This window comes from Agelaius tricolor, unplaced genomic scaffold (genome assembly GCF_023055355.1).
Source record: "Agelaius tricolor isolate 1412-34295 unplaced genomic scaffold, bAgeTri1.0.p SCAF_16, whole genome shotgun sequence".
Taxonomy (NCBI): Eukaryota; Metazoa; Chordata; class Aves; order Passeriformes; family Icteridae; genus Agelaius; species Agelaius tricolor.
The window spans coordinates 4,075,316-4,090,884 of record NW_027269276.1 but is presented as its reverse complement, the minus strand read 5'-3'; the positions used below and the strand labels follow the sequence as shown (position 1 = coordinate 4,090,884).

At 44.9% G+C, this 15,569-nt stretch overlaps 1 protein-coding gene across 1 annotated transcript; it reads left to right on the top strand.

Moving 5' to 3' along the window:
• Nucleotides 1-946: 946 nt before the first annotated feature.
• ARRDC4 (arrestin domain containing 4) lies at nucleotides 947-10,046 on the top strand. Its single transcript, XM_071441266.1, has 8 exons — nucleotides 947-1,364; nucleotides 2,477-2,543; nucleotides 2,817-2,964; nucleotides 4,748-4,850; nucleotides 5,549-5,805; nucleotides 6,467-6,629; nucleotides 7,115-7,269; nucleotides 7,385-10,046. Exons 1-8 carry the CDS (start codon nucleotides 1,025-1,027, stop codon nucleotides 7,439-7,441), a joined length of 1,290 nt encoding a protein of 429 aa, XP_071297367.1. The 5' UTR covers nucleotides 947-1,024; the 3' UTR covers nucleotides 7,442-10,046.
• The last annotated feature ends 5,523 nt before the right edge of the window (nucleotides 10,047-15,569 follow it).

Below are 15,569 nucleotides of genomic sequence, written 5' to 3'. Positions count from 1 at the left end.
TTCTATCTCCCAGGTGTTACCAATGGATGATGTGCTCAGTGGGACAGCACGCAGTGGGGTGCACCCATTCTGCTGCCCAGGTACCAAGCGGGCTTGTAAGAGCAAATTCTTGAACCAGGGCGCTTTTTGCTTTACAAGGTGCAGAAATGCACAGTATTTGTGGGGACACGAGGTTTCCACGCTGTCCGGGACGGCTTATTTAGAGCTAAACCCCTTCAGCTTCTGCGCTTCAGCGGGGTGAAAAAGGGCTTCACACAGGCAGGTAACCTCCGGGAAAGCGGGGGGGAACAGCAGCACCACATCGTTTTTCCATATTTCCATATTTAACAGCAGCACCACATCGTTTTTCCATATTTCCATATTTAACAGCAGCACCACATCTTTTTTCCATATTTAACAGTCCCAGCCAGCCCCGCTGTCAGCGGGAGAGGCTGAGACCGCCCCAGAGCGCCGCGGTGCCTCCCTCTCTCCCACGACAGCACTGGGGGACACTGGTAGACAAGGTTTCCCCTCAGCGCGGGGTCACCAAGGGCACACGGCTTTCCCACAGCGCCGGGCAGCGGGCGGAGGAGGGGGCGAAGGAGGGACAGGACCCCCGAACGGCGCTGCCGCCTGGGACCCCGTCACGGCGGGGCGTGAGGGGTGAGGGCCCCGCCCCTGGCCCCGCCCCGCTCCCTGTTTACCCACAGGCTGTGCACGTGGTGGCCGCGCCGCGCCATTGGCCCAAGCGCCGGGGCCCTGCCGCCGCCTCGCCAATCGCCGCGCTGTCCACGCGCTCTCGCTCGCATGCGATTGGCCCCGGCGCGGCGATCACGCAGCGTGACGCACTCCGGGCGTGCGCCCGCCGAGTACCAATGAGGCGGGGGCGCAGGGGCGGCCCGCGGCGAATGGCGGCGCGCGGGGCCGCGGGGCGGCCAATGGGCAGCGCGCGGGGGCGGGGCGCGGCGCCGCGGGCGCTGGCGGAGACGGGCGGGTTTAAAGCGCTCGGCGAGGGCGGGCGCGGTTCCCCCGCGGCCGGGGAGCGATGGCGGCGGCCGGGCCGGGCCCCGGGGCCGGCGGCGCGGTGAAGACGCTGGCCCTGGTGCTGGAGGACGAGGCCCGGCGCGGCGGAGGCGGCGGCTACTGCAGCGGCGACACGGTGTCGGGGCAGGTGCTGCTGGAGCTGGCGGGGCCGCTGCCGCTCCGCGGGCTGCGCCTGGAGGCCGCGGGCCGGGCGCGCGTCGCTTGGAGCGAGAGCCCCGGCGCGGTGCCCGGGGCCGGCACGTGGGGGGTGGCGGTGCGGGCCCCGGGGCCGGGACCGCGGCGGGAGGCGGAGGTGCGGTACCTGGACATCCGGCAGAGCCTCCTGCGGGACCCGCCCGAAGGTGAGGCGGGACGGGTCGGGAGGGGGGGCGCGGGCCCGGCCGCTCCCGCAGCCGCGGCGGGGGTGGCACCGGGGGAGTGGCGCTGCGGGAGCGGGGAAGGGCTGCGGGAAGGCGGCCGGCGGCGAGGGGGAGGCGGAGGGGGGAGCGCTCCGGGTTGAAACGGGCACGGGGACCCGACGGAACGGGCACAGGGACCGAAGGAACGGGCACAGGGACCGAAGGAACGGGCCCCGGCCGCGGGCACCGGCAGGACAGCGCTGCCGCAGCGCTCGGCCCGGGGAGGATCCCCGCCTCACCCGCGGCGATTGATTCCCTGTGTGGGGGGCTGAACAACGCCGAGCTGGACTGGAAAATAATAAAATAAAATAAAATGCGCAGCTCGATTCCCTGCGCTGTGTGGGTGTCGAAGGTTCGGCCTTTCCTGGGTCCATCGGCCCCTCCGCGCTGCGTGTGCGGTACCAGCAGCTCCGGGCAGGGAAGCTGCCGTGGAAGCCCCTGGAAGCAGCCAGGCTCATCCCGCGGATTAAGGCGGCAGGGGAAGCTCGCTGTGGCGGAGCTCTGGCACTCACACACTGCAGTACTATGGCAGCGTTGAAAAAAAAATTAAAGACAGAACGACATTTCGTTCTGTAAGGGTGAAACGCAGCTCAAGCTGATCTGTTGGGAAAGTAGATTCAGGCCTTGTAAATTGTGTAACAGTAGGCCCTATGTGAATAAAATGGGAGCTCGTGTATTTATAGTATTTCTTCATGCTGACCTTAAATTGAAGATTTTTTCGGCACAGAAGTTAGTTTAATTGTTAATTGGAAAAGTAGATTAATTGCTGTCCTGCTGAAAAGAAACTTACTTTATGCTTTGGAGAAGCCATTTTGGATTAGAAATTGGCCACAGTCCTGAACTGAATCTCAAGGTCTCCCATGTTTCCTTGATTTTTGTTTTTCATTGAAATCACATCACAGCATAAATAAAGTATGGGCCACAGTCCAGAACCCACTGGGATCAATAAAAACTTCTTGCATCTGGGTGTTTTCGTACATAAATAATTTATAAAAGTGTCTGCTTTGTTCTATTTCCTGAATAACTAAAACATACTATTCATTCTTATCTTACAGGTGAGGAAAACTTAATTCTTCTAGATGGAAGACACGAATTTCCGTTCAGCTTTCAGCTCCCTCAAGAGTAAGTTCAATAATCCAACCTGAAGGGATTGTGCTGGATGCTGCTTGTAGTGGAACATTAAGTTAATGTAGTTTGACTTGTGTTTTTTTTAGTATCAGCTTCATATGTTTGTCTTAATCAAGCACCACACAGACAGGCCTTGCTTGCTTCAGCTTCCCCAAGGCCCTAAAAGTACAAGCTGTAAATTGGGAAATGTTTACATATGCAGGAAGTGTTAATGTTTGAAGCTGAAATATTAATTGAAGGTAATGGTTTTATGACTGCTCGTTTCAGACCTCTGGTGACCTCTTTTACTGGGAAGTATGGCAGTATCCAGTACTACGTGAAAGCAGTGCTGGAGAGGCCTGCTGTGCCTGACCAGAGTGTGCAGACAGAGCTGCAGATCATCAGCCATATCGATGTCAGCTCACCAGCTCTCCTGGTAAGAGGGTCCCCCACTTCTCCTCCCCCCTGTAAAACCAGCTGCAAATGAACCATTTCCAAGCAGCATTCACATCCAGCCATAACCCTTCCCATGTTATTCCAGAGCATCATTTTCTGACTTCTGAAAGCATATAAGCTCCCTAAGCTTTTCTCTATAAATAGATTATCTTAGGTTGTGTGAATACCAAACAGAGTGGCTTTTTTAATGCCATTGATTACATCCCTGCTGGCAGAGATGCTCCTGCCAAAAAGTTAGGCAGGCTTCAGATGCATAAATAAGGCTTAATAATAGTAATGTGTGTGTGCAGAGTAGTTACTCTTACCAGAGCAACTACATTCACAGGGCTGCAGTGTCCTAAACTCTACAATAATAGTAGGTTGAGGAGCAGTAATTAGAGAAGAGTATTAATCATGCCCAGCCTGTCATTTAGGCTCTGGCCATTATGTTACATATCCCTGCATTTTGCATGTCGTTTTCTAACATGAAGTGTGTGCATGCAGCTGCTCCAGAGATCCTTTCAGTTATTTCCCTGTGACAGATTTGGCCACATTAAAGCATTGAGTTTTTAATAATCACTGGAAATACTGTAGAGTAATAAGAAAGATCAGGCATTAAGTAATGAGTAAATAGGCAAGATGGAAGCTAATGAGCTGGATTCTTTTATCTCAACCCATATTATGAAAATAATATAAAATTATACCTTGTACTTTCATGATAGCAACTGGATCTAAATGGTTATTCATTTAAATATGAATGAGTCATTTCTATTTTATTTAAAATGGTAGGATAATTTTAACATCATGACGTGAACATAGAAAAGAGATGTTTTGAGCAGGCTTTTTTCCCCCTCATTACATGCTTACATTTTAATCCATTCTAGAGAGAACTTAGGGTATTTTGGCAGTGACATCTGTAAGCAGAATAGTCTTTATATTCATTAGTTAGGAGTTTGAAGGCATCATATCCACATTCTGTAAGGACAAAGCCAACCATAGGTTATTGCACAGAAGACACATCAGGAAGGCAGTGCCAATCTTAATGGATTCCAAGGCTACCACCAAAAGTGCAAAACAACAGGGTTTTTTCATTATAATAAAGAAAATAAAAAAAACAATTTGCATTACTATATTGACTGAGTGTCACTGCCCAGTAAATCATTTTGAGTAGCTTTGATCCTGGCCTGGACACTTGACATGTGTGCTTGTGAGTTTATTCTAATGAAATGTTACAGGCAGTGTAAATGTCATCCAATGTGACAGTTCTTGAATAATTTAAGATTTTTTTTGTCATGCCTCTAAATTTTTGGGGGAGGTTTGTGGCTTGCAAGTAATGAAGGTGCATCCCCTTAGCCCAGTGTCTACATATATTTATCATTTCTTAGAGATACAAAAGTAAAACAGTTACCTGCTTAACTGTTAGTTGTTTGCAGATAAATTAATTCTGCATTCTTCTGCACTGAGAAACATGGAGATAAACACCACAGTATTCATGAGACCTTTGAAAAGTTCATTTTGAAGATAAAGCACATGCAAAGACACACTGGTCTGTGTTACTTAGTACAGTCTAAATACAGACTGGGATTTCAAAAGAGAAATGTTCAGATTGCCAAACCTCGGTTCCATTTCACATGATGGCAAAATCTACAGTTGCACTGAGCAGTTCAGGGATTCAGATCACGTGGATTTTAGAGCTGGGTTGCAATGACTGATATGCATAACACTGAACTGCAAGTGATTGAGAGCTTTATCCCATAAAATGAAAAATACTCTATATTTTATAGACACCTGTTCTAAGAAGTCAGGAGAAGATGGTTGGCTGTTGGTTTTTCACCTCTGGGCCAGTGTCTCTCAGTGCCAAAATTGAGAGGAAGGGATACTGTAATGGTAAGAGTAGTTACCTTAAAAATATAAATACTAAGCATCTAATAGGTTGGGATTTTTTTTAATCTCAGTGAAGCCAACATTTTATAGTTCAAAAAATAGTTCTGTTTAATAGAAGTAATTTAAGGTCCACATTAATTTATTTTTTTTTAAATCATCGTTCCTTTCCCCTTGGGAATATGAATTGAAAGGAAGTCCTGTTAATAATCTTACGGAAAATCCATGTACATTTGTGTGTAAAGAACAACAAAATGTTTTTATCTGGAATAAAATACTTAACTGGGATGTAATTAGGTTTTTACATTCTATTTGTGTAGGTTTAGACTTTGGTAAGAATGAGCTTTAGCAGCTGCTTCTTCATCTTGATAAGATTAGATACATTGAGAAAATAAAACATCCTGAAATTCATTTAGTACTATATAAAAGGAAGATTGGGGCGTAACTTGCAAATAAAGCTTTTATAGCTTGTTCATATTATGCTTAATGTTTCAAAATGAATCATTGTTTATGTGTAAAACATAGTAGGTGGCTATAATTTTGCCTGGATACCACTCTGAAAAAAACAAACTGGCTTGAGGAAACTTACCAAGTATTGTTCTCATAACACTGCAGATGATGTACGTGCTGTGTAACTTGCTTTGATACTCCCAGAGGAAAGTTGGTAAATACCAATTATTCATTGGACTTTTTCTGTCTCTAAGGGGAAGCCATCCCAATCTATGCAGAAATTGAGAACTGCTCTTCTCGTTTGATTGTTCCAAAAGCTGCCATTTTCCAAACACAAACTTACCTGGCCAGTGGGAAGACAAAAACCTTCCGTCAGATGGTTGCCAATGTCCGAGGAAACCACATTGCCTCTGGGAGTACAGATACCTGGAATGGGAAAACTCTGAAAATCCCACCTGTATCCCCATCTATACTTGACTGCTGCATTATTAGAGTAGAATATTCATTAGCTGTAAGTATTGGGTTTTCAAATGTACAAACTTTAGATACTGCATTCAGTTGGGAACAGAAGAATTTACTGAGTAGCTGTTAGGTTTTTACCTTGGGAGCTGCAATAAATACAAATCCTGAGAAAGGTGTCCCAGCCTGTGCTGGGGGGTTAGAACTAGATGATCTTTAAGATCCCTTCTAACCCAAACCATTCTATGACTCTACAAAAAATAAATATCATAAACAACATACATGAGAGACTGAAGGTCATACAAGAGATTCTGAGATGGAAAGGCGGGAATAATGTGGAAAACGGAGAAATGCTTCTGAGGAAGAAGTAGCTTAATTTCAGACATGCAGGGATTGTTTTGGGAAAGCATTTCAAGCTGAATGGGGTCCTTGAGTGATTCTTTCCAGAAATGGGAAGATAAGACTGAAAGTCAAGTGTATAATTATGTTTGTCAAGATGGTTTGTATTTTTTAATGTCACTTAGAGACAAGTTACAGAAAGAATGAAACTGCTGAAAAATAAGGAAAGCTGCCAGGGTATTAGCTAAGCGTATCTGGGATGACAAAGCTCTTAATTTTTAAATTTGCAGTGTAGGGAGTAGGGCAGCTTTTAAGAGCAGCATTCAATGGGGTCTCATGATGTTTTTTTCTTCTGTTTGGGGGTTGTCACATAGGTGTATATCCATATTCCTGGTGCTAAGAAATTGATGATTGAAATGCCTGTGGTGATTGGCACTATTCCATGTATTGGATTTTCAAGCAGAAACTCCAGCATTACCAGCCAGTTTAGTATGGATATGAGTTGGCTGGCATTGACCATGCCTGAACAGCCTGAAGGTAATAAATACATATTGAACTGTCTCTAATCCAGCACAGCACTGTCTGCAGCAGATGGGTGCAGTGCCAGTTTAAGGGCACTGCCAGGGATGTAAGCAAGGGAAATCTGATTTGACTCACAAAGTTCTTAAATTGAGATCCAAAACGATTGGTGAGGTTACCCCAACTCCAGCCTTCCTGAAGTCTCTCTGTACGCTGTCTGACTGAAACAACTGACTTCTGATGGTGGGAATATTCTACTCATTACTGAATATATCTTGATACAGCACAGGTTTGCTGCTGGAGTTACCCTAAAAGCACAGCACTCTCTGTATTCCTGCTGAATCACTTGAGTTTACTGAAAACATAATTTTAGTTACAGTATTTATGAGTTCAGTGCACTTCCAATACAGTTTTTGTGGTCCTGGATATAATGTAATGAAGATGTTCTTGCTGTGAGCGAGTGAATAGTTTGAAATATGACAGAAGCATCTCTTGTGTTTCAGCACCACCAAATTATGCTGATGTAGTGTCTGAGGAAGAGTTTTCCAGACATGTTCCTGCTTATCCACCTCCCATTGACTGTGAGGAACAGTTGTGTTGTCCTGTCTTTGCTTACATACAAGAGTTCCGGTTTCAGCCTCCACCTCTTTATTCAGAGGTAAGAAAATAAATAGCAGGTGGTGTTTTTATTGTCAGATGGCAGAAAAAAACCCAAACACATACCTAAACGCAGGAATTGCAGGCAGTAATTGTTGTCTTTCTTCTCTCCTTAGATTGATCCCCATCCAACTGATGTAGAAGAAGTTCAGCCCGTTTCATTCATGCTCTGAGGATTTGTAATGAGCATCATTGTGATGAATGTCTTAATCTTTCTGCTGCTTAAGCTGGTAGTGCAGCTAAAAAGGAAACAGTTTTCTTTTTCCAAACTTCAGTCTGTGTACGAGAAAGGCAAAGGAAAATGGAGAAGGAGGTATGAGCATGTTTGGTGATAAAAGAGAACCTGCTGGATTAGTCTGCACAGAGGATAACAGGGGAGCAGCTGAGCTTGGGATACTTGAGAAGTACCTGAAAATACTGAAACGAAAATGCATCAATGAAATACTGAATGTTTTCCAAAAAGTGGATACACTACACAAAGTACGAGGAGGAGATGCGTGGATCTTCTGAAGAGAAAAGAATTTATATTTTGTTTGTAATGCTCTGGAAGAATGTACATAGCAATGTGGAGAACTCCTGTAGTAGAACAGAATGTGGGGTAAGAAAACATTTCCAAAAGATTCCAGTGGTCAGGGGGGCTTCAGCTTTGCACTGTCTGCATCCAAAAAAGGAACACTACTGCATCACAGAGCGAAGTCTTCACATTTGCTGGGAAGCTGCCCTTCTCACGACTGCCAAGTGGTACTATTTCCTCATTCATGATGATCCGTGGATGACAGAATGGCTATTACACAATATTGCAAAGGCAACCATTTCCTGAGTGCAAGACACAAGTGTGGAACAAACACTGAACTTTGAGATGAGCTTATGCACTATGCTTTCTTTCAAGGGATTTCTTAAGGGAATTATTCTAACCTCTTCTACTGTGAGTTCTTCTTCTGCATCTTAAGCCTATGGATAGCATGATAAGGGGAAGCATGGCAAGGGAGAAACCTTTTGCCAGCAGCAGGTATACTTAGCAAAAAGGACAATATTTATTTATTCAAAAGCCTTTATAAGCCTACCTCTGTTTTGGATATTTACTTACGGTCAGATTTGAGACCAAAAAAAGTCTTGTTAAAGCTCCAGTATACTTCAAGGTTCTAAAAGGGACCCTAAATGGTTTCTGTGGTTAGTGAATGAGATATGAGGTGTAGGGAGAGGTGTAAATATACCCAGAATAGACATAGCTTATAACTGAAGTGAAAGCAGACATCAGGGGAACAAAGTCCTCTGGTAATGGCACAAAGCTTTTCATTACTCCTGCATTTTTGTCTAAAGATCTATTGTCAGGGGCTGCACAGGTCATTTGCTATCCATACTATATTTGTTGGTGTGTTTCATTGTTTGTTTTTTGCTGTTTAATTTTGTTTTGGTGCAATATTTTAATGTTTTCTTCCTCAGGTCATTTAGAACAGTGAGAGTTTGTTGCTGCTAAGAGTGAAGGCACAGCATTTACTTGCCCTTCTGCTGCCTTCATTTAAAAGTAGAATGTTTGCTTCCTGCCAGCCATCAATTTGGCTCAGTAAACAATCACCAACAGATCACTTACAGGAGCAGAAAACAGCATTGTCAGCATGCACGTTTACAGTCCTGTCTTTGAAATACAGGGGATTTTGGACTACTAGAAACACTCCATATGTCTTACAGAAGGGTTTAGGGTTCAAACCCGGTGCTTCATGTGGTAAAACAGTGTACTTTCTGATAATTACAAAAATAGCAATTCAGTTTCCTTCATTCCATCAGTAACTGCAGTTTAAACAAGGTCTGAATGGTTTTTTATGAAATCTGTCTTCACTTAAGAAGCAGGGATTTTTCTACAGGCATACACGGATATATATTTTTAGTCTTCTTTTAGTTTAACTTCCTTACATTGTCTAATTTCTAGCACTTCACCTCAAATCCCTTTTGCATCAGTGTGAAAGACAGACTGGTGTAGATTCACATTTCCAAACTGCAGTTACTCCTTTCATTTGCAACATTTAGTATTGTTTTCTATAGCAAATGCAGCTTTAACCAAAATTTGAGTGCATGATTTAGAAAGGATGTTCTAAAAGTGATTATTTAAGTCTCAAGGTGTAGCTCTCATGCCTTTTTGTTTAAGTGAGGGCCTGCCCATACAATCAATGCAGGATTTTCATTCACATCATTTGGAAAGGGAACAAGCATCTTTTCCTTCAACAGATACCATTATAGTTACTTGAAAAGTAATTTGGTTGTGTAATAACTTGCATGGTAATAATTCAAAATATTTGCTTAAAGAACATTAGGTGCTTTTTGGACTGTAATACCTGATAGGTGATGTGTGCTACTTGGCATAATCATGGTCAAGCAAACAGCAGTATGAAGGGTAAAGGTGTGCTTTTTTTTTTTTTTTTTTCTAAAATCTTTGAGTTGTTTTCTATTCTTTGCAGATAAACTGTGGCCTTAGATTGTTTGCTGCAAAAAAAGTCAACTATTATGTGTTTCTTAGGAAGCACACATGGCCCTTCAAAGGAGGGGTGAAAACATGATTAAGTTCTGCTCTCTGGCACTTGGCTTAGTGCAGAAATTGATCCTTAAAAATAATTACTGTTTGCACAATAATAAGTTCAATATGCAGGGGCTTTGTTTTGATAACTGTGAAACAGTTCAAAAGAGACAAAATAAAAAAAGCTGTTTAACATACAGGAACATGATTGTATTTTGTACTAATGAATGAGCCCCATGGGTTCTTTGTTAATAAAAGTGTCAAATCTACATTGTGCTGTTCATCTCTGGTTTGGTGCTATGTCAAGAAATACCTGTATTCTACCCTACAGATCTCTAATTCTTCTCTGATCTGGGAATTATGCCTTCATCTGTCACTGTTTTAGTTCCCTGAACTATTCATAGCCAAGAACTGGAACAAATTGATCAAACAGGGCCTCCTCCCACCCATAGTTATTGTGTAATAGGGGCTCTTACCCGAAAGGATTGAAGGATGTGAGCTCTAATTGGATCTCTCATCTCTCATATTAATCTTAGAGGATATTTTATTGTTTCCTGTCGACAAGATTAGAGCAACAAACTAAAGATAAATACATCAGAACAGCCTTAGAACCAGAGTGCAGAATGAGTGAAGCAGAAACCCTGCTGCTGTGGGGAAAGAGGTGACAAACTGTACCTGCCCCATGCTCACCTGAGCCAGGAGTGAGATGATAAATCCATCAGGGTCCTGCCTCCCAGGGGTTTGAGGAACAAAGACAACAGTTGATTTCTTCTTCCTGTTTCCATTTTTGAGGGAAGATGGCAAATTTCTTCATGGAAAGTCAAGGTGAAGATGCTGTTCAGGATTGTGGAATCACAGAATGGTTTAGATTGAAAGGGACCTTAAAGCCCATCTTGTCCCACCCTTGCCATGGCAGGGACACCTTCCCCTGTCCCAGGCTGCTCCAAGCCTGTCCAGCCTGGCCTTGGACACTCCCAGGGATCCAGGGGCAGCCACAGCTGCTCTGGGCACCTGTGCCAGGGAGGAATTTCTTGGGCCTTTTCAAGCACCAGAACCAGCAGAGGAGTCATGATTCATGAAAAGGAAAATTCAAAACCTCAAATAATAGTCTTAGATTTTATTTAAAAGCTCTCTCACTAAATGATAGTTAAATGTCTTACCATTAAGTTCACAGTAGCAATTCCACTTCAGCCACTGTTTGCTTTTATAGGGGAGTATTTCAGTTGACAAGCTGTAACTGTCTATTAAAATCTGTTTGGTGTTTAAACAGGTAGTAAAAAGCCAGGCAGAGATGGAGCAGATCCTGCAGGCTCCTGTTTGCAGCCCTGACCCTTCTGATGTTTGCATGGAAACGCACAGTGTACGTACAGAGCAAGAGAGATCATTTAATCAGCTCCTGGGGCATGTTCCAAATTATCAAAATAGCATGTTCCATGACTTCACCACCCACTTTGGACAGCAAAAGGGAACATCTAACTCAGTTTGTAAAATCTCTGCTATATATATAGCAATAAAAACATGTTGGGAGAGCACAGTTTGCAAACAATGTTGATTTGGAGATAATAATTTGTTCTACAGCTCCTTACAAAACCCAGGCATTTGTATTCTATTTTCCAGTCAAATTCTGCTGATTTCCAGTGCTCTCCTCAGGGTAGTGACTTAGCACAGGGACACAGAGCCCAGCCTTCAGACTGCTGCCTGTTCCAAAGCTGATTATATAATATGTTAACATCAATATGGACAGTCCAGGCTGCTGCACAAAGTAAATTCTCCAAAGAACTAATTAGGTCTAGGATGAACCCAGTCCACTTTTAGTATTAACATTTTATATATGGCATAGACAAGGTGACAGTCTTGGTCCAGATTATGTTGTCATTATTTCTAAGCAATTAATAGGAAGTGACAGTACTGAAAAACTCTGCTAGAATATCACTGCATTATTGACATTTTAGGACAAATTACTAATAATAATTTTAAGTCAAAACACTGTGAAAGGTGATTTTATGTGGAATAGAAAACGGTAACTCAGGTAAGAGTTCACTGGAGTGGCTGCTCATGCCAGCAACATGCTGTGGGCCTTCTTAGCTACACAGGGCAGATTGAACTGTGCTGCTGATAAATCTCCAAACACCCATCCCTTCAAAAGAAAAGAGATCCTTCTTAGTTTTGGCTGACATTCAGCCACCTGGCTGCCTGTAAGGTAAGGAGAAAAATTAAAGACAGGGTGAAAATTGGAGCAAGTAGGCTAAACCCAGCCAATTTTTGGCAATGAAAACTCTGTTTTTTACAGCACTTTGGAACAGCATCAGCCTCCCCATAAACGTGGCTCTGGGCATTGATAGAGGTGAGAACAGAAGAAGGATTTTGACTGCAAGGTCTTAAACAGGATTGTTGCACACCCAGAAAGATTCCAGGTCTTTGTATAGGCCAGTCCTATTTGACGTCATGTCTAGAATCAAGTTGTGGTGGTCACAACATACCTGACCCCAGCAGGAGGAGAAAGTGATTCTTATTGCTGAAATAATTAAACTAATCAATGCACAAAAGAGAGCACAAGTGACAAAAGTTACAATTTCATTTAAATCTTTTAAGGCCTGAAGTGCTTTTCTCCTATGTCTTGATGTGATGTGACCAATTCAGTAGCCTTAAGAAATTAGAAAGATACTAAAAAATATTCTGCTGTCCTGAGTATAAAATGAGAGCAGAAAGGGAAAAGCATTGACTGACCTGACAGATTCTAGTGTCCTGGAGGAGAAGAGAAGTGTCTGAGAGGGTTTAGTGTCCACACAGGCCAATCAAGTTCTGCACTCTGTGCCCCAAAAGTGGCATTTTGGTGTGAGCACATCTCTCCCTCCCTCAGATCCCGGAGAAGGTGGCCTCACCCAGTACCTGCCATGCACAGACACAAGGGACAGACAACAGCTTAGCACCAGGAGCAGGATCAGAAAGGCTGGAATTCCAAGGGGCCCTCCCAAGCTGCAGCCAGACCTTCTCCCGCATCCCAGGCTGGAGCAGCTGTGCTGTCACCTGCAAGGATGGCAGTGACACAAGGAGCTCCTCCAGCCCCAGCTGGGGGTCTCACACTTCGGGGGCAGAGAGCTGGAGATGTCTGTTGGCAGAGGTGTGAAATAGAGGGCCCCAGCAAGGGCGGCTTTGCAGGCTTTCCCTCATGTGATCCCACCTGCCATCGCTGTGAGAGGACTTTACACTCATCCAAACAAATTAACAATTCATTTCCAACCCTGACACGAAGATTAACCCTGCCAATTAATTCCTTAATCTCTTGCTGCTGACAAGGCTCACAGTTGCCATGTGGATGCTTGTCCACTGGGGCCTGGAGCGGGGCCATTCTGTTTAATTAATGCTGCATCCAGGAGACGGTGGAGCTGATGCTCCAACAGATTCCAGCAACACAAACCAGAGCTGCAGCTCACACACCACCCTGCCAGCCTGTGCTGAGCACCTCCACAAGGGCACACACCCTCCCAGTGCCTGTGGCAGCTCTTGCTGCGTTAAGGGAGAGCACTTTAACCAATCCAGAGACATTTAGCCGTGGTTTACTTGTAGAAAAATTCTTCTCGATCTCACCTCCACAATAGATGTGATCAGAATTTTGCACGTTTCCAGTAGCAGCAGGAAAAAACAACGCACAGAAATGTGTCAGTCTCCTCCCTCCTGCCTCAGCCAGCTGCCAAGGTGTTGGGTTTGGGCTGGGGGCTGCAGGGAGGAGGGGCAGCCCCACTGAGGCTGCTTCAGAGGGAGAGGTTGGATGAGAACTGAACTGACATGAGTTTGGAAATGTGTGAAGTACAGTAAAAAGGAAAAGCAATGCTCAGTCACCTCAGGGAATCTTTGTAAACCAGCTGTAACAAATTGGGTCAATTTTCCTTTGTTTCTATAGGTTTTGCCATATATAATTAAACAGACGCTGCCCATTAAGGTGCTTTACAAAGTGAGCTAATACTCAATAAAATCTATGAATAATATTAAATTAAAGACTAAAACCTCTGGACATGTAAACCAGGAAACTGCAGGTGTATAAACTAAGCAAGCAACAAAACCCCCATAATTGAGTGCTTGTTACAACTAGTCCAGTGGGTGGAACAAGTGAAGGGATCCCAGAACTGCAGGGAGCACATGGATTGTATAAACCCACACGTAAATGGTGTTTACAGAGAAGGATGAGGAAGGAGGCAGGATGAAACACTGGACAGGACACTCTGCTCCACACTGAAGTTGGGTAATGTCTGCCTTGGGGTTCTGTTGTTATTGTTGTTGTTTTTCATGGATTTGAGCTCAGTGCTCAATTACACACTGAACTCCCTTCACCCAGGGAGGGTCAAGGTCACCCCTTTGCTATGGCCAGACAGACAGAGGCAAGAAAAGCCTGGATTTTCCTGCAGCCCACCTGCTCCTGAGAGGGCAGAATAAACATCTGCTGTTGGGGAGTTACGAAAGGGAAAACAACTTTCAATGCAAAAATTGCATCTACCTGATTGGAACAAGCTGTGCAGGTACCTGTCAGTGGTCACACTGGAGAGGTGTTGCCTTCTGCAGTACATCCTTTTTGTAAGGTGTGCAGCAAAGCCAAGAGCAGCTTGAGGGCTGGCAGGGATCAGTATTTCTGCAGTGGAGGTGTTTTTGCAGACACCATGTGTGCCGTGTCACTGGAGAACCAGCTCATCGTGTCCTCGGGGTTTGTTTCCATGGGACTTGACAGAAGGGCAAAAACCTCTTGGGCTCATGACATGGCATTTTGTGCAGGTATCTTAAGCTGTCCTTGTTGATTCTTGACAGCATTTCCTTCATGAGGTCACTTGGTACCAATCCTCAGCAGGATTTGGAGCTCCGGGCACACGTGGCTCCCACTGGTGTGTGTGGCCAGGGGTTCATTTACTGCAGGATGATTTGGCAATTCCTTGTTTTCTGGAGTTGTCACGCTGTCTTCTAGGAGCTCCTGCTATCAATAGCTCTTGGGTGGGTGCCAGGGATGTACTTTTTCCAGGCAGAAGCCCCAAACCTAGCAGTGAAACACTTCACTATCAAACATGGCACACCAGGACAGGGACAGGGGCAGAGAGAGGGGATCTGCTGGTTGTGCATTGTGTGAGCTGGTAGGAAAGCCCAAGCAGTGCTTAGAGCAACACCCTTCCCTCTTGCATTCAAGTAATTTATCTTACTTAAAGTCATTTATGAAATGCAACTTTCTGCAATCCACACCAAACACTCTGAGCAGTGCTCAAGCCATGCACAGATATTTTGCTGAGCCACTCTGTCACCCCCTGATGCACTTGGCACATCACAGGCTGAATCCTCCCTCAGCCCCACTCCAACCCCTGCCTCAGGCCAGTCCAAAGCAGAGAATTTCCACGAGGACTCAGCCTCCCCCTTCTGCTCAGATAGGCTTCACCCAGCAATCACAGCAATCACTTGCATCTCCTGTCATTAAGGTGCCTGTTTGATCCCAGCCAAACTGTCCTATGGGGATCTGGCACACACTTGGGATCCAGGCATGTTGGGAAAATGACTTCAAGGCTATTTAGAGAGGTTCCCATGCCTACAACAGCTCACAGCTCAAGGGGATCCCCATCTCTGCCTGCAACACACGGTTAAACACATGCTGCTGGAAAATTTTCCTTTGGGGAGGGAAAAGCACGGAGAATGCCTGACATGGAGTTCAACAACATCAGCCTTGGCATGTTTTAATTTAATGCAGGATGGAAATCCAGGAAGGACCAGGCTTGGTTGTTTACCATCCCTTCTTTCTCTCCCCCACCCACGCTCTCCATCCA